The sequence below is a fragment of the Thermobia domestica genome, chromosome 5 (genome assembly GCF_964235325.1).
Source record: "Thermobia domestica chromosome 5, izTheDome1.hap1.1, whole genome shotgun sequence".
NCBI lineage: Eukaryota > Metazoa > Arthropoda > Insecta > Zygentoma > Lepismatidae > Thermobia > Thermobia domestica.
Window position 1 is genome coordinate 277,687,963 of NC_137458.1, and position 20,423 is coordinate 277,708,385.

The 20,423-nt window shown below is 36.1% G+C and overlaps 1 protein-coding gene across 2 annotated transcripts in view; it reads left to right on the forward strand.

Annotated features, from left to right (window-relative positions):
• LOC145686643 (ferry endosomal RAB5 effector complex subunit 4-like) overlaps nt 1-20,423 on the forward strand; it is a 110,755-nt gene that overhangs the window by 73,249 nt on the left and 17,083 nt on the right. For both annotated transcript variants that reach the window (XM_081760121.1, XM_081760122.1), the window contains exons 4-7: nt 2,460-2,570; nt 5,720-5,854; nt 10,970-11,085; nt 17,263-17,382. In XM_081760121.1, coding sequence (XP_081616247.1) covers nt 2,460-2,570; nt 5,720-5,854; nt 10,970-11,085; nt 17,263-17,382 — 482 coding nt within the window. The remainder of the gene's footprint in view (nt 1-2,459; nt 2,571-5,719; nt 5,855-10,969; nt 11,086-17,262; nt 17,383-20,423) is intronic.

Genomic DNA, 20,423 nt, shown 5'->3' on the forward strand with positions numbered 1-20,423 from the left:
CCAAAAATGCGTGTTTCAAAATCCTGAGGTGCTTCCACAACAATTTTTATAGTGGGAGTTTGACTACGGGCCTATGATATAAAGTACTCTCCAACTACCTCCATAAACATTGTTGCGTGAGTACCTTAGGATTCTAAAACATGTATTTTTGGATAGAGCACATACTAGTTCCTAAGTAAAGTCTTGACCCGACTACAGTAGGTCCCATAGTTTTGGAGCTATGAACCTTTAAAATTCATTTTTTCATGTTTTCGGCAGCCTATAACACATAAACGATGGGGTTTTCGTCCTATGTTTATTGGAACTTTTTTGTTTGTTTTACTCTCAGGAATCACTCCTCTGCTTTTGTACAACGAATTTAGCGCCATACTATATATATATATATATATATATATATATATATATATATATATAGAGAGAGAGAGAGAGAGAGAGAGAGGGGGGAGAGGTAGTTTACTTAGAATTGTTATATTCAATATTCTCTGTCCTGCAAACTTTCTAAGTTACAAGGTCTGTCCGGAAGTATATCACTAATTCTACGTATCTACTTAAAAAAAAAAAAAAAAAGTTTCTTGTTTACATAATAATACCTGCACATTAAAATTCTTCAAAATATTGTCCTTCTGCGTCGATTTAGTTTTGCCAGCAGGATTTCCAATGTGGGAAGGCATCCTGTAAGGCCTATTCAGGAAGTGCATTTAAAGTCATTTCACTAGCTGCTTTCACGTCGTCAATTGTTGTGTAACGATGTCCTTTCGAAGGGGATTTTAAACGGAGAAACGAAAAAAAGAAAAAGTGTGAGAACTAAGTCGAGGCTGTAGTGTGGCTGGGCAGCGTTGCCAAGTTAGATTTAGCCAGGTAGCTGGTCACGACGAAGGCAGTGTGGGCTGGCACGTGTTCATTATGAAGTTTCCGATCACCTCTGACGTCTGTTCTGACACGCTGGATCCTTGCTCTCAGTCTCTTGAGGACTTTTACGTAAAATTTAGAATTAACGGGTGTCCCAAGAAGTGCAAACTCACGGTGGACTCACGTGGACCTGATGTCAGAAAACCAGTGAGCATAGTCTTGATCTTTGATTGGTTCATTCGAGCCTACTTGGGCAAGGGGACGCCGAGGTGTGCTACTCAGTACTCGCCTCTTCGTTTCGGGGTCGTACTGGAATATCCACATTTCATCACCCGTGATAACAGTGTCCAAAAAGTGAGAATCATTTTCATAGATTTCCAAAATATCTTGACAAATTTCCACTCGGCGAGATTTTTGGTCGTCGGTCAAAATTCTTGGAACAAGCTTCGTGCACATTTTTGTCATGTGCATATCTTTGGTCACAATCTCGTGGACGATAGTTTTTGGAATATTTAACGTGTCGGATATTAAACGAACACTCATTTGACGATCTGTTTGCAAAAGTTTTCACACCAGTCAACATTTTCGTCGTTTGAGGAGGTTGACAGGCCTGTAGCGCGGGCTTTGTCGTTGACCTCTACATGGTCTCCGAAAAACGCCTTGTATTATCTGTAGAATTGCCTTTGTGATGAACACTCACCCCCAAAGGTCTGTTAAAACATTGAAAAAGTTTCCACTGCAGAATTGTCAAATTTCACGCAAAACTTCATCACTTATCTTTGGTTCAGTGAGCGCTGCATCGCGACTTATACAAGAGATGAAACAGAGGTTTACTAAATCGTTCGTCCTTCACCTCCGAGAGCTCGGAGTCAACTGAGCTATTCACTCGCTCGGTAATTGACTTACACCACCATTGATCCCGGCAGATAGAGCGTGCTGCAATGTACAGTTGCTTCACAGATATTACTTCCCGGACAGACCTTGTATGTAACGAAATTATATCACATACAGCTGTCGATTTTTTTAATTCTCAAACTGCATATAACTGCATACGACATTATTTCTAATAGATAAATTTTAGTCCACTATTGTTAACCACTCTTGCTACTTATTTAGTTCTGAAATTGCATAGAACTACATTATAATGTCATTTTTAATATATAAATTTTAGTTCACTATTTTTAACCATTCTCGTTACTATCTTAGATGTTATTATTATTTATTATTGCATTAATATGTTATCACATTCATTTGTTAGATATTACGATGTAAAGTGTCATTCAGCTGAATCTGGGATTACGTTTGTAAATAAAAAATATTGTTAGTGTGAATGGTATCGTATATATTAGTGGGTTCAATCCGCAGTAGAGTTCATTGTAATCTAAAATGAGACTTAAAAACATTTATATCGTGAGAGTTCTAATGTATCGTAGGGAGATGGATTCTAGTAATTCTGCGTAGATTGGATTGGTACAGGATAGAATCCAGCGATGGGGCTTTGTTTGTGCGGCAATGACCTTTCTGATTTCGTAAAACCGTAAGGTAGGTTAATTAGGTTGGATTTTACATGGTATGATATGATGATATTTACGAAAGCTATCTATTTTCAGTGGTGAAACCAGAGTCAGTGAGCTTCGTTGATGCTGCAGGGTGCATCGGTGATGCTGTAAAAGCGTATACGGCATTGCATTATCTTGGAAGAATGTGTTCCGGAGATACAGGTAATTTTCTTTTTTTTTAATTACTGATATTCACTATCATATAAAGAAAAGAAAAAAAATATGACATTTTGTATGATATTTTTGATATGTTAAATTTTGTTCTGGAATAAGTTTCGCTACAAGACTTCTTGTAAATATTCCATTGTTTAACTTCATTCTCTTGAGCGAGTAGTTACACATATGGAGGTAGAGATATCAGACAAACATGTGTTTAAGGAAGTGGTTGAGTGATGAAGTTCTCATTATGGTTGCCTATAGCACTGTGACCTTTAGTTGATTCATTTGAGTCCACTTTTGAAATATGGCGTAGACTTTACAATTTATGTCTACACAGCAGTATTTACATCCACAGTTTCATCATAGTTCATTATCGTTGAGTTGAGTGGATTTTGAGTTTAACGTCCCGTTCAGCAGCGAAGCTATATGAGACGTGGACCTACTGATTAACGTGGAATCCGAACCACATGAGCTCTCACCGGGAATTGAACCCGGATCTGTTCCGCCAAAGGCGCGTACGCTAACCGCTTAGCCACGAAGGAGCTCGAGTTATCGTCTATTCACTCCTGCACATTACAGCGAATTTGATCCAACAATAACTCGAATGATGCAGAATTGTCATTTCGTAAGGTATTTTCTGTGTATTACGTATAAGTTTGAATATTTATTTTCCTGTTAAACCTTAATTTACCAGCTCTTCTTTAAACGCATTTCTTACAGCTTGTATCGACGCTTGCTGCGATCCTTTCCATATATATTGATACTCTAGAATTATAATTTCATTGTAAACCTAATACAGTTCCATTTTCTATAAACCTTGAACCAATAATGATGTGTCTCTAAAGTACCAGTACATTTAAGTTTCATATTCATCTTTCATAGGTCGTGCTTGAAGCTAAACGTCCTTCTTACTATGTCTCCTGAACACCTGATAAAGCATTTTGCGAAAGTACTTGTAATGTACTTTTCGAAATCAAACCCGTGCTTCCAGCAGCAACTTTAATTCTTTAGCCTCAAGCCAAGGGCGCCCATGTTGTGGTATCCAAGAGGGGGCAAATATAAGAGAGGTTTCAAATATAGTTTCAAATTTTGCTATAACTAATGTAAAAATTCTATTGGGCTTTCGATATTCCCAAGTACGATTTTCTCTTAGGCGGGCAGCACCCCACCTTGACCCCCTTATGGGCGCCCTTGCCTCAAGCATGACCAGTAAAAAAATGAATATGGAAGTTGAATGCATTGGTGCTTAAGAAATACCATAATTTTTATTTTTTTAAAGTATGTAATTATGTTTCTACTATGTGCCAGTAACTCATATATATATTTTAAATATATATATATATATATATATATATATATATATATATATATATATAATATGGTTATCAAAACAATGATAATACCGTAATAAAATGGTACTTAGTACGGCATAGAATTAGCGTTAGTGTGCAGAACAGGTTTGATTCGTTTTGGAATGTAAGCACATAAATCATAAATGCTTCCAGAAAAATATTGCTAGATATGGAGTATTGGATAGTATGGATCGGAGACTATGATATTACGAAAAGTTAGAGAAGAAATGTTTATAGAACTTCAAAATGTGAGTTGGAGGAAGATGGTGAAGATAAAATGGACAGAAAGAATAAAATATGACAATATTGTAAAGCGGGTAGGAGAGAAGAGTACGCTTTTAACCAGCATCCTTCGTATGAAAGCCAATTGAATTGGATACATCTTGCAAAAAGTTGTCTTTTACATAACGAAGGAAAGGGAGGATAGGAAGAAGAGCAAAGCTGATTGATGATTTGAAAAATATTGGGAATTAAGAGAAGAAAGTGAAGATCGGGAAACGTGGGAGAAATGTTTCCAGGTCCGAATTTTTAAGATGTTAAAATAAAGAGTTCTCTCGTTCCTATTAGTTCTAGGACTTGTCGACAGGCGGAATATTTAATAATGATCTACAATATCTCAATCTTTGCAATGATAGCTTGCAAGATAGGGACACAAGATTACATATTAATATTCAGCTTTCCACACTTACTACAGATGTACTCTTTTCTCCTCCAGGATTTTTACAGGGTGTTAATGAACTCTGTAAGATAAATTTAAGAGATTCGTCTTCCTGCTTGTATCAAATGAAAGAAACGTGAGTCAGAAAACGTCTATTTTCAGTTTTTAATTGGCGAAAATGCGAAATATCTATTTTGAAACGCCTGCATTGAAAATTATGGGACCTGTCACAAGCAGTTCACGGAATTACACAGGATCTAGTGTACACTCACTCTAAATATCCAAGTTTCACAACTCTCTTGTACCCATAGAACGACTACGTAATTAAACTTAAAAGTATGTCACTGTAACCAAACTTATTGTATGTAATTCGTTACACCGGTACCTTGAGATTATAAAATGTTGATATTTGGATAGAGAGCATTCTAGTTCATGTAATTATTTGAACCGCTTGCGAGAGGACCCTGTGAATGTTTATTAGAACTTTTTCTTTTATTTGATATAAGGAATCATCTCTTAAAGTTATGACATGGAGTTCATTAACACCCTTTATAATTGCAGCTGAAGCGATGGAATGCTTTGCCAACTTCGAAAGAAGAATCTAGTTTAGAAGCATCATTGAAAAAAGCTGGTTATAACTTACTGTTATTGGAACAGGAATCAATGTGTACAGAAGCAGAAAAACTAAATAAAGGAAAGTGTGAACTAATTTATAGAAGCACATCACGTGTATACGTATAACTATATATTGTCTTTTTTTAATGTGTTATACGTAAAGATTGGATCATTTAGTAAATATAATTTGCAGCCATTATGTGTAACAAAAACCTGTATCAGAATTTCATCTTTCTGATTAATTACTTTTTCGTTTTTTCTTTTTCTATCACATATGTTTTCGTAATTTTGTGTCGTAGTTAGATAAGGCTCCTTATGATTTTTACTTTTCACATTTATAGGAGGTTGAAATGAATTAATAATGTGATTCTAACAATAAAACTAACTTTAGGATTTAAAATTTTGCATATTCATTTTCTCTGTTTTTCCTGTTTTGCTTCGTGTGTTTCCTCTTGATATCTACTTTGGTTTTATATTTAAGGCATGTAAGTTAATGTATTTATTTCTTTCTTTTACTATTTTTTCAGTTGTGATATTAGATGGTGCGTCCTCTTTTGGAAGTATGTGTGTACAATTAGCACATCATTGGGGGGCCAAAATAATCACAACGTCCTCTTCCTTAGATGAAAAGCTTTATCTGCAAAGTCTGGATGTAGAATTAGGTAAGTTCTTTTCATTCAATTTTTCTACGTTTTTTCAACATAATTGTAAATATGCATCATTTGTTATATCATTTGTTCGTGTTTTTGTAACCTCTTTCCGGATCTGCTCCTCTCGTCCAACCAATGTGTACTTTCAAAACAGCTGAGCTTACCTGGTTAAGACACTAAAGAACACTTCCAAAAAATAATTACAGAACTCTTCCCGGATCGCTCTCAGGTCTCGACGATGAGATGAGCATAAAGCACCGAGAGGTTCAGACATCTTGTCTCGAAATCCTCATGGACATCCAGACAACTGGTTAGACCGCGACTCACAAAATACCATTCACACATGGGACGAAAACACATTGAATAAAATGATGATATACTTATTTATTAGATACACTATATGTATAAAAAAAATAATAATAATGGAGAAGAAAATAATCACAACACGAAACACTGGTATGGATGTGGACAATTAACTACTTCAATAAACACAAAGTTACACTTCACATTTCAAAATACGAGCCCTTTTAAATTTGTATCATCGAGCATATATACACGAATGAAATATTATATTTTGGAGATCACCATATTTTGGGGAGCACTTTTCTCACACCACTAAATGATACACATAGGGGTTAACACTGTAGGGTTACACTGAAAATAGTCCCACGACGTAAGTTCCTGGCTGCTGCGATGAGAATTCACCAAAAATTCATAGTACCGTATCCATGGAATAAACATTTTCCGGTACAGTATAAAACTCAAAAAGTTGCTAGGAACCGATAACTTACTCGAACGTGATCAGAGGACCAGGGACTTAACTAAATGGGGCTATCCGCTAAGAAGGTCCTTGTGCGACTACTTAATAACTTATTCCCCTTTGCTTAACTGTATAACGAACGAAACTAGCATATTGGCTGCGTCAACATGCGGAGAAAACTCCCTGAGTTCCGACGCTCGGGGTAAAAGCTTGGCTGACCAACTAGTCAGTGTTAGTAGTTTATTTTAAAATGTAATATAATTTAAACCACCTGTATGGATACGCAAATAAATGTTGAAAGAATTTGCGTTAATTCACAGTTCACTGGCCACAATGAAAAAGAAGACAACAGTTCGAACGTGAGAACTTCGAGATAAGAGCTGGCCGAGCAATATTGTTTGGCGTCTGTGAGGCGTTCAGGTACCTGTGATGTAGTATTTCCATAAGTAATTGAAAAAAGCACTTAATCCAATTCCAAATAACTATATAACGTAGTCTTTGCATAGTAATGAGTAAGGAAGAAACACTGAAGGTTCCAAGTACACGAAACAGAGTTCACACGCATGTAGTTCACAAAATGAATGTCGTCTTGTTGCTTACTAAAATCTCACTGTGAAACGTTTCGCATATATGTATTGTGCGAAAATAAATACAATACAATACAATACAAATGGTGAGCGATGAAAGGTTCTAATGTTCTAATTCGTGAAAGAGAAGTCGAGCTGTTCGCTATTCCCAGAGAAGAAAAGAAATGATTTTCGTTGCAAGAATAAAATATAAATCGGTGATTGGTTTCTGTCCTTCCAAAATATACAGAGCGTCCCTAAAAATTACTTATATAACCTGGTAACGGTTATATTTTTATTACATAAGAAGAGCGAGGATCTTTTCTTCTTCGAAGGATGAACATTATCCTAGATTCTTGGTAAACCATTTAATAACGACTGTAGTGCAGTATAAATCGCTTGAAGTATTGAAGTAAATTCTGTGTAACACACACTTTGATAAATTGGGAGCTGCAAAGTTTCAGACAAGATCGGGAGACATGATTAACGACATGATCAATGCATATGTCATACTCCGCTGAGTCAAGAGCGGAGATTAGCGGAATGTTTATGTTGTTACCTCCTGTATTAAAATTTCAGATATGGATTCTGCATGACATCTGCATAACAAATGCAAACATACGCTAGATTTTGCCACTCATGTGTACGTCTACAAACACGCAGATATCCATTATTGTGTCGAGGCAGAAGCGAATATAGTCTCTGAACATCAGTTCTCTCTATTCGCCTCACCACTAGAGTCTCTACTGACACTACCAAAGATGTTTTGAAGTAGCACAAGTAAGAGAGGTAATAGTGCAAGAGGAACGTGAAATATAGACGTGCCACCAACAATCGATTGATCGATTGTTGGTGTTGTACGCTCACATGGGGACTGTGATGGCTTTGATTGTACTATCATTTGCCGTTCTGTCAGTTAACCGGATCACTGCTTGTTGCTCCTCTTTGGTGCAAACTTCTAATGGTGCGGCCGTGATGTATCTGCAACAAGAGGAAGACAACTTCATAGCATGATCACAACAGCATAACAATAAAATAAAAGAGGACAGGTCAGTACGAACAATGTAAAAAGAGTTATGTTAAAATTACGGATAGTTTTTTACTTACCCTCGTATAAGAACATTTACCCGGACTTGAAGAAAACTTAATAAAGTCACGTCAACAAAATCCCAGTTTATTTCAAAGAAAATGGAAAAATAATTTCTCAAGTAAGTCAATGGATTAAAAAAAAAAAAAAAAAAATGTATGTACTCAACACCGATAGAGTGAATTTATTTTCTTTATCATTTTAAGGAAATGAAACAGTTTCACGTTTAAGATTATTCTGTACTGTAAGCTCATGGAAACTTAAATGCTAATCGAAATCCATTAAAGTGTTCAGCAGATCTTGGATCGCCACAAAGATCATTGGCATCTCGTATTTATGATGCATTTGTAATACGCTAATTAGAAGAACACGCAAATTTCCCACACAATTTATAATCTGAACGAACATCCAATGTAAAAAGAAGAATGATTCAGAAATCAAGTACCAATTAGAAAAACAACAAAGGAAGTAAAAGGAAATAAAAATTTGCATTTTCGTGACTACATGACTTGGTTTTTGAACTCCTCACTTCAATTCTATCTTAACAACGATCAGTTAGTAAATGAACCACGCTTGGGGCTGAAACTATCGTGGTATCTTCTGATTACACATAAATGTAAATACACTTTGAACTACTACTTCCAATGCTCACGGGAAACAAAGTATACAGTTACCTAAGTTTCTGAAAACTGTTATATGCTTTCTCTCAATTTTCTGGATGAAGCGCATACAATATAAACATTAACCTACTTCAAACACTTATTATTCGTAAACACATAGTTTCATGAATCACAATTACACCTCAGTAACATGCATGACAAATATTCTAATAAATGTTATCTTCAAAACAGTTTTAAAAATCTTGAACGAATTTCGAACAGTTCCACGCTTTCTCGCAACATGGTAAAAATTTGGATAATATCGGCAATCTATAATTACAAAATAATATGATGTATATACTTACATACACCGGGTGTACCAAAATTCCGGAGCCATAGGAAAAACTCCGTAGAGTAAAGGTACGCAAAAACGGAAAAAGAGGGAATTTGTTAGAAATGGATGATTTTCAATGTAAAATGGTTGAACTTTTCTAATCGCACCAGCCGTTTGGACTCTGCACTGGTAAGGTGCCCTGTGTTAAATGAGAAGGTATTATTTTTAGGTAGATCAGCAGACCGTTTAAACGGAACGTAAGCGCGCGCACAAATGACACGGGGAAACGTGCATATTGTTATTAAGAAAATCTACAGTAGAACAAGTTGCATCAATTTCCCAACAGTTCTGTATTGCTCGTGTAGTGAAAGCTCAAGACAACAGCGTGCTAAAATAGTAACGCTGCTTTTTTTCTTTTGTTTTATTTAACATAAGGCGCCTTATCAGTGTAGACCCAAACCGCTGGAACGATTGGAAAAATTCGACTATTTTAGATCGAAAACTATCTATTTCAAACAACTTTTATTTCTTTCCATTTTTTCGTTTCGTATCTTTACTCATAACAAAGTTAGCCTATGGCCCCGAACTTTTGATACACCATGTATATTGGAAACGGATTTAAAAACGCTGGGTTTACACTAGTTCTATTCTAATGAAATTCACATCACAGCTCACATATCTGTAGCTAATTTTAGTCTGAAGGTCCTAGAATACCAGCCATAATAGGCTAAACGTAGTGTCTCTAGAGGACATGACGCTAGTAGTTTTGAGATTATCAGACACCCTAAGCGTAGTTGATGCACGAATCAGTTGTATGTGGATCTGCAATGCAAAGACGACATTAATAAGTATCTGTTTTACAATTAAATAACTTCGAAGTGGCTATATATTGGCGCTACGAGAGGCCGTGAGATCGTTCCGCAGAATTGACAATCACATGAATCGTGACGTGACAGTGGTGGTGTACACAATAAGAGGGAAAGGATTCCCAGAGTACACACGACGTGACCCCGAAAACTAAGGATTCTACACTAGTATCGGTCATTTTCGAATGTATATATATCCCCCTCCCTTCCCTAAGTTGCGTGGCTCAATTTGAATTTAAACGGTAGCGAAAATGTCACTGTTCATCTCAATGACTCCGAAAACTATGGATTTGACACCAAAATCGGTCATTTTCGATCATGTACGTAAATCTCCCCTCCCATAGGTTGAACCGTCAAAGTGAAATCATAAAAAAACATCCCAGGCCCGTATCTTATCTGTAACAAAAAATGATCGAGATCGGTCTCGTGGTTCAAGAGTTATTAAGTTTTATTTATTTTTATATATCTCCCCCTCCCCTCCTCTACGATGTACCGTCAAAGTGGAATAATAAAAACCATCCCAAAACCGAACCTCATCTATGTTGAAAATTTGATCGAGATCAATCGAGTGGTTCAAGAGGTACAAAGTCACATAGTGACTTCATATAGTTAACTAACCAATATGGCCGCTAAGCTGTTATGTTTATTTTATATTTTCATCTAAAATTATCTATAATTCCTTAATAATTGAAAAAGAAAATGAAAAGTTTTGACATTACAAATAAAACTAAAATATAGAATCATCTATGCTATCAAGATACAAAGTGGTTATTGAAATAGAAATAAATAATGACAAGACTAATTTAAAATTCACATTTATTAATTTATGATTGAGCTTAATAAGGAAGTTTATTCTACATGAACTTAAAGTTAGTTTTTCATTTAATTATATTTTCTATTCCTTAACTTTTACAGCGCAAATAATTGAAATAAACGAGAAGAATTCGAGTTTGAAGTCTGTATGTATGCTGGAAACTGGCAACTTAGGTGTAGATATTATAGTGGACCAAGGAGTAAGCCAGTATCCCCAGGTAGGTGTTGGAATATTATCATTTGCATAACGAAAGTGATTTTTTATGTTCAAAAGTCATTGATAAATTCTTCAAGTTTGTTATAGAGAAGGGAACAAACAAACAAACAAACAAAAAAAAAACCATCAGTGTTTTCTGTCAATGTCCGGTTGTCCCTGCAATGTTAAGATTTTCTTCTTATAAACGATTAGCAATATTTACCTAATGCAAAGTTTAATGGGTTAAATTCCTTCTTGCAAATGTAAAGTAGTTGGCGGGGAATGAAAGTCTTATTGCGTAGCAGCGTTTCAAATACATGTCTGAAACGAAAAGTATTGCTTTGTTGATTAAATTAAGTGATTTTTTTATTACCTAATAAAAGGAAGAAACAATTGATTTTTTTACACATCAGATCCTCTATAGGTGCAAATTCTATAACACACAAAGAGTAAAAAGGTGACTGACTAGACCGGGATTCGAACCCGGGACCGCCGTCATACCGTGCCGACGCTTTAACTACTATGCCATCCAGTCCTCTACCCAGAGCAGCCACTCAGATGAGAGCACCGACCTCGAGAGTGAGAGAGTGCGTGGCTGTTCTGGGTAGAAGACTGGATGGCGTAGTGTTTAACGCGTTGGCATGGTATGCTGGAGGTCCCGAGTTCGAATCCCGGTCCAGTCAGCCACTTTTTCACACTGTGTGTGTCATTGAATTTTGTTAGTTTAACGTCCTTTTAACGTCCGTTTAACGTCCTTATGCCCTTTAGGTTAAAGGAGACGGATATATATATGAAAAAAGTGATTGCGAAATTAAATTGCTTGTTCTCCTACTGAGAATCAAATTCGGAAAGATGTTAAGCAAAGGCACATACATTAGCCACTAACCAACAGGAAGGCTTGTTGCTTTGTTGAAAAACGCCTTTGTACTGCATATGTACGTTGGCCACAACGGACCTGGATTCGATACTCAGTGGAAGCTCATATGCTTCGAATCCGACGTTAAGCTGTAGGCCCATGTCTCATATAGTCTCGGTTCTGAAAGGGACGCTAAACTCCAACGTACGCACTTTTTGAACTTGGTAAATACATAGTGGAAAAATATGCAGTATGTAACTGGAAATTCTATTAATAATATTAAACATAAGAAAATTAAGGAACATAACGATACTACAAGATTACGTGTTTGACAATTGACAGGATGTGTGCTTTTCCCAGCTCCTATTAGCAACAACCTGCAGTTTCTAGAATGTTGGATATTTCAGGTAAATTATTAAACACACAAAAGAGTGCTTAACTGAAATTAACTGAAATTGGAGTTCACATCCCCTTCAGTACAGCTGTGAAATTTTGTGTGTTATTTTGCTATTTTACATCATATATATATATATATATATATATATATATATATATATGGTGTTAATGAACTATACCGACAAACTTTAAGAGGTGATTCCTCACATCAAGATAAAAAGTTCATATGAACTTATGGCGAAAACTGCATAGTTTCAGAGCTAGGGCTGTCCAAAAAAGCCAAATTTCAATATGCCCTGTTTCGAATTCGGGAGACTGTGGATGATGGTTCTTATCAGCTTAAAGGGAATCACGCATACGCAATCCAAAAATGCATATTTCATTAATGTTCAATGGACGTACAGATTATTCCCTGCAAGGTGAAATTTCCAATAATGCCATCAACCGAATTTTGAGATACGCTCTGATTTTATGATTGGTCCAAAGTAGGCAAACGATAAGCCTTGATAGCACTGAACACGGAATCCTTTGGCACGATGTCGGAAGTGTTAAGGATCGTCAGCAGCTAGGTCTCTCGTACTCGGGAAAACGCATGCTGCGATATTTTCTTTCACGCTTATAAGTGAAGAAAACGTGAAATATACCGTGACGAAATACAAATCACGTTATTCCGAACGGAATCCTTTTGGCACGATGTCGGAAGTGTTAAGGATCGTCAGCAGTATGGTCTCTCGTACTCGAAAAAACGCATGCGCTCACAAAGAAACATCGAGCTGCCTGTTCCTAACACTTTCGCCTTCTCTCCGAAGCATTGGATGTCCATTGTTGTCAACGTTTACTTCCTGCTTACTTTGGACCCTTGAAATTAGGGTATATCTGAAAACTCTATTGAAAACATATCTGATTATTACATCCTGTAGAGAATACCCTCTACATCTATTGACAAACTGATGAAATATGCACTTTTGGTATGTGTGGCTTCCTTTACGCTGATCAGAACCTTCATCCACAGTTTCTAGAATTCGAAATAGGGCCTATTGAAATGTAGCTTTTTCGCAATTTTGGACAGCCCTAGCTCTGAAGCTATGCATTTTTCGCCATAGGTGCATATGAACTTTTTCTCTTATTTTGATGTGAGGAATCACCTCTTACAGTTTGTCGGTATAGTTCAGTAACACCCTATATATATATATATATATATATATATATATATATATACTATATGAGACGATGAGACGTAGACCTACAGTTTAAGTTGAAATTCAAACTATGGTAATGCGTTCAAATTTCAAGGCTCTCTCTCCGAGAATCAAACTTGGAACCCCATGTAGTAAAGGTGCGCCCTCTAGCTACTATATCAACAAAGAGGGATATTAGCAAACAGAGCTATTTACAAACATATTGTGCGTAATACTACAGATAATTTCTTGCTATGTACAATGTGTTATTATTTCTGGTTGTACGTATTTGTATAAATTGGTAAAATTTATCAATCCAAAAGATTTTTTTTTTTTTTCAAAAAATTCAAAATCTTGAAAATATTATGGATTCTTAGAATTGCAAAGCAATCAAAGTAAAATACAAAACACTCTTATTGTCTCTGTTATTGTAACTTCATTACAATAACAACATCAACAGTAATTGTCGTATTAATATATTAAGAAATAAGAAATACTGTTAAAGGACATTTGCTGCTTCGCGTTGTTGTCTTTGGAGTTAATGGTAAAGGAAACTTAGATCGAGAATCACTCCTTCATTAGAAAAATTTAATTTTTTACAATATTATTAGCGGTTAATGAAGAAAATATCCAAGATGAAACATACATTCTAATCAATAGATCTAATTGAACTGAACAAAAAGATATGGGTGGGTGTAATTCCCCGAATTCATTAAATATCCCATGTAGAGAGAGAGAGAATGAAATGAAATCTGAGTTTTACGTACCACGATTATGCCGCGTAGGCTAAAGGAGACGATGATGATGAGTAATGAATGAAATGGTGGAATGAAGAAAGTGGGAGGAAACCCCCGCACACGGTGTTTGTCCACCACAAAGTTCATTTGGCGGGGGCTGGGATCGAACCCGGAATCCCAAGCACCAGAGGTGAACGCTCTACCACTGAGGAGAGAGAGATTTGAATATACTGATCATAATGAATTGATCAGTAGACAACTTAATCATACTGAATGGTAAGTTAGTACTCTTTTTCGTGTGAAGCTACTCACTATATATATATATATATATATATATATATATATATATATTAATTTTAAAAAAATCACGGTTATGTAGGCTAGACTAAAGGAGACGGTGATGATGGGAAATGAATTAAATGGTGGAATGAAGAAAGTGGGTTGAAACTGGAGAACCCCGAGAAAACCCACGCACACGGTATTTGTCCACCACAAGCCTCACTTGGCGCGAGCTGGAATCGAACCAAGTATCTCATGCACCAGAGGTGAACTCTCTGCCACTGAGCCACCGCGGCCCCCATATATTAATTTGAATGTAAGTTCATAGTGTATTGTCTTCACTATTGAATGAAATGTTTAATGTACAATTTGGATAAAGAAAAGCTTAATGTAGCAGGTTGAGTAATACAGACATTAACAATGGTATAAAATTGCAAGTAGATAGACTGTCGTCTTTCTCACCTATGATGCTGGTCACTTCGGAAACTGAGTGGTTTATAATAACTTTTAGAGCAGTTTCAGGACGTCCAACAAAGAAATATTCTCTTGACTTGAGTTTATAAAGCAACAATATTTCATCAAGCAGCTTAGCTTTAATTTTATCGTAACTGTTTTCATAACATTATATAAAATTATTTGTGTTTGTAGATTTGCCCAGTATTGCTGATGCAGGAAAAATACTGCCATATTTGCTGACGAAGTTTGGGAAATGCATCGGCACACCGAGCAGGAAAAAATTCACTTTTGTACGCCATTATAGCTATCACCATATTCACGCGATTTGCTCCCGTGCGATTTATTTCTCTTCCCAAATATAAACAAACATTTCGGGCTAAACGTTTTGCGGATGATTAGGCCATTAGTTCGGTGGAAATCTGATTTGCTTCAAACTTCGAAGATTTTTTTTTTTTTTTCAGATAGTACAGGGTGACAATGAACTGTATGAAATAAAACCGGTTCTGAGCCGGTATAATTTCTGAACGGTTCGTGTAATGACATCCAAACTGCGTGGCTGAGCACAGGGCATGATGGGAATTCGTATGCACATGCGCATGCAACATGTTGATGTCGGCCATTTGCAAGTGAAAATGTCACGGCACAGCGTGCAGGAGCATATAGCACTTGTGAAGGCCTATTATGGGAGCAATAACAGTTAGATTGCGGCGTAAAGAAAGTTTGCGACGAGTACAAATTAAAGACAACCGGTCCAAGTGTACTAACAATCAACAATTTGATTCACAAGTTTGAGAGAACAGATAGTGTTTGTGATGACAGTATTGGCGATGTCGGTCGACAAACAAGTGTGAAAACGCCTGAAAACGTCGCGAAGACATGCGTTGTGTTTCAAACCATCCCACGGACATCGATCAGACGAGCTGCACAACAGGTGGGAATCAACCGGGAAACCCTGCGATAAATTGTTGTTGAAGACCTGCATCTCTTCCCATACAAAATTCAAACCCATCAGCCATTAAGCCCTATGGTCATGGAACAGTGGTTGGTTTTTGCCAATACTATTGTCCAGATGATTGACGACCAGGAATTTGATGTGAATATGATTTGATTTAGCGACGAAGCGCACTTTCATTTGGATGGGTTCGTCAATAAGAAAAATTGGCGCATTGGGGGACTGAGAATCCGCATTTCGCAATAGAGAAACCTCTCCATCCTGAATGGGTGACGGTGTGGTATGCAATGTCCAGCCATGGAATAATCGGTGCGATATTCCTTCGCGGCACGATGACGACTGCACGATACGTGACGGTTTTGCAAAATGATTTCATACCTATTACCCAAAGTGACCCTGATTTCGACAGGATGTGCTTCATGCAAGACGGAGCTCGACCCAATCGGATCATGAGAGTGTTTGACGTCCTGGAGGAATATTTTGGGGACCGCATTCTGGCTCTGGTGTACCCAGAGGTCACTGGAAGGGGACTCGCTTGGCCGCCATATTCCCCGGATCTGAACCCATATGACTCATTTTTGTGAAGCTGTGTTAAGGACAATGTTTATAGCAATAACCCCAAAACCATTGCCGAGCTTAAAACTGCCATTTAGGAGGTTATCGACAGCATCAATGTTCCGACAACTTCAACGGGACATGCAGAATTTTGCTGTTCGTCTGCGCCACATCATCGCCAGAGATGGCAGACATATCGAACTTGTCATAACCTAAATCCGAATGTCTGTAATGTCATTTACATGTGCGATACAGTTTATGTACTACGTAGTTTGTCACTAATATCCGTTTTATTTCATATAGTTCATTATTTGTCGCCCTGTATTATCAAATTGATCCATGGATGTGAGAAATGCAAAGCAATGTTAAATAAATATGTAAAGAAGGATGCATCCGTAGACCAAATTACAGATGCCTGGCTCATCTCTCTAATGGTGAGAGTAAAAGCTTTCTGGCCTCACCTCGTATGGACGCACATACGCTACATTCCCAGACATGCGTGCGATTCTACCTTTAATTAAATAGTGTTAACTGCGCTTATGTTTCTTGCTAAAATATCATATTTTATTTTTGTAATCTTTATAATATGCAACGAAACTTTTTTTTTTTTTATCCTTAAAATTGAATACAGAAAATTGGTTGCATCTTACGCACTGGTGCGTCTTATATGCTGGCGAATAAGATGTTTTAACTTATCTGTGTCTTTAAATTTATGTAGTTTCTGTATGTTTTGCTAGGTCTCCTAAGGATACTGCCATTAGCCTTACCTATATACTTATGCCTGTTTCAGAATTCCAATATATATGCAGAGAAAAAAGACACTACTGTTAGCTTACTGCCTTCCAAACATGACGTAATTTCCTGCTTGGCTGTTGGGGGTAGGTGGATCACTTCCAAGGCAAATCTTCAGGTACGTATGTTATGGCGTAAAAGATAAAAATGTATATTGTAAAACTTTGTCCTTTTAATAAGGATTGTACAAGATCATGAAAAATTGCAGTACTTTATTCCATTACTTGGAATTTAAATCAAGCTGCGGTAATTTCTGTGTTAAATGTTACTACTTGCCTAGTTCCCCACGTCTTATGAAGAATGTGAGATACAACATTAGCTGCCTATCTATAAATTGCGATACCACTGCAAAGTTAACACAGCTGAAACTGTTATACGATTTTCCACACACTTGTAGATATACGATTATTACACGTAGCATTTGGACGAACGGATTCGGGATGCGCTCTTATCAACCTACTGTAAATTATTTTCCCAGTATAATATAATCACATAAATTATTGTATATAAGGGGAAAATGGCTGCATTAGAAAGTCAGTATTATACTTTGATTGCAGTGAACCCTCTACCTGATCAAAATAGTAAATATTATTTTGGAATCATAATTAATTGATTACAATTTAGCTTTTTTAAATCAAAGTGTTATTTATGGTATGCCTAAGATATTTAAAGGTGAGGTACCAATTACAACACATTATTTCCGAGCTCTTTCATCTGGCATGTAACTTATCCAAGTTGATTGTATTTCTACAAACACGTCTGAGTTTAATACGTTGTTAATCATAGTCAGAAGTTAAAACAGAAGTGTGTGCGTTAATAAACGCCAATCAATTGAAAATGGCTTCCGTAGACATCATAGACATGATGAGTTCTATACCCATTGAAAGTTAGGAAATCACTAAAATTCTAGAGGTGTGTGTGCTTCATAATTATTTTAACTAGAAGATAATTGTTGTTAGCAAAAAGATGAACTAGCTATGAGAAATCTTTCCCACTACTAGAAACATGGTACTTTGAGTCAGGAATTCTGGACAACATGTAATTAAGATACATCAAATATTTTCGTTATGCTGCTGACTTGCTTATAATTTACAAGTGTGACGTCCAATTACAGCTTCTAATGGACAATTGGAATAGATAAACTCTAAAATTAAATTTATGCTTGAATTGAAAGAAAAAAAAAATTCTTGATGTTACTTTGTATAGTATACACAATAAATTCCAGGCATAAATTTGTAGGAAATTTATTCTAGCAACTAATACGTGCACAAAAATCGGTACATCCTTGGAAGATTAAGTCGAACATCTGGATTATGTTCATTACATCTTACAGATTACGTAAGTGATTTAGGCTCATTATGGAAGCTTGGCAACAAAGGACATTCAATATTGTAGAAAGTTCAAAAATTGATATAACTAAAATATAGGATAAACAAGTAAATAAATGGGTTTCCTTTCCACTATTTCGTAGTTCGTCGTATAGACTTTAAAAAATTGCAATGAAGCGTAACTTAAAAGTCAGACTAAACCCACCTAAAAATTTGGAAAGGTCTTTGAGCCAATTCAGACACTATTTCATTGATAAAAGTTCTCTTAGCGGCATTTACGAGGTATCTTGTTCTTGCGCAGATACCTACGCGATTGGTATGACCAAAAGGAATATCAATACCAGACTAAAGGAACATCTAAGGGAGTCACGAGATGTTAAAGAAGCCATTTCATGGTTACGGTTGTCCAAACATATTATAAAAATAAATGCGTAATATATAAGGCTTTACATTGTGTGACTCTTCAACGATTGAAAGAAGAAATGTTTTTGAGGTTTTACATCAGAACAAAAAATCCTAATGTAAACATTGAATAAGGAAATTTGGATAGGAAATGGAATACTATTATTTGCAATCTCATTAACAAGAATTGAACTTTACTCTCTTACTGTATATCTTTACTACTTTGCTGTATATACATTAATAATAATTTACAACTTCATATTTTTATATTATACCAAAGTGTCCGTTTATAAGTCCATTTTCGAAAATAATAATAATTTTAAAAAATCGGTAACTTTGATTTGGTAACAATGAACCTCGCTCGCATTTGCTTCATATTGGTTTTGTGTTTGAGGATCAAGATACATCAAAATTATCGCCAAAGAGAATTTTCTTATAGAAATCTGCAATAGAAATTAATTTAGAACAGAATTAATTTAGAAATAATTTAGGCAATTTTATTGTAAGTGCACTTATACCAGTGGTGCCCACCCACCCCTCATGTGCATGACGCCACCCCTCCCTCAATTGTCTATCCGTAGGTGTTCTTCCATGAAAAAAAATCTTTGCGATTAATTTTTACACCTCCTCAAACATATTTATATAGATTTTTACCCCCCCCCCCCAAATATTTCAATGACTCAGTTTGCGTCATAGGTCCCCTTTTGTGGGCACCCCTGCTTACACAAATTTGAATTTAATGAGGCAATAATATGTCTTTACTCCCACATAAATTTAGTACATTAAACCGACGTCACTTCGAAAAATGTTCCAAAAATGTAATGGGTTCCATTAATATTGATAGAAGAATCATGTGAAGAACTTATGTTGTACAACATGTATTAAGGTTCTGTTCCTCGTAAAAGGATACTTGTATATGTATAAGAAATATTGCACAGTCTTCTGCTGTTTCGAGGAACACAGTTAGGTAAATTCTTTTCTAATTTTTATGTAAAGAGTATTAAAAAATATATATTGTAATATCAAGTGGTCTTCTAGAAGAGATGCCAGTCCTGGGCAAAATTACATCAGTGAACCTGACGAATGGTGTAAAATCAAGAAACTGCTATAAGATGGTGAAAAATGCAGTGTCATTTCGTACACAAGAAAAAAAGAACTAATCATAGTATTAATACCAAATAGGTAACGCTCCACTAAATAGAGTAGATCATGTTATTGACCTCGGTGTAACAATCATTAACCTTGACGTAAGTTGTATCACAAATGAAACAGAGAAATCTTGTATTTGTAATAAGACTGAAAAATTAATTCAAAAATATCAGTGTCCTTAGAATTCTACGCTCTTTGTGTATGAAACAGTCTAAATATGTTCTTTTCTTAACCTTCACAAAATCATTGTGGGTTTTTGCAGGAAGTCACTTTGAGAAAA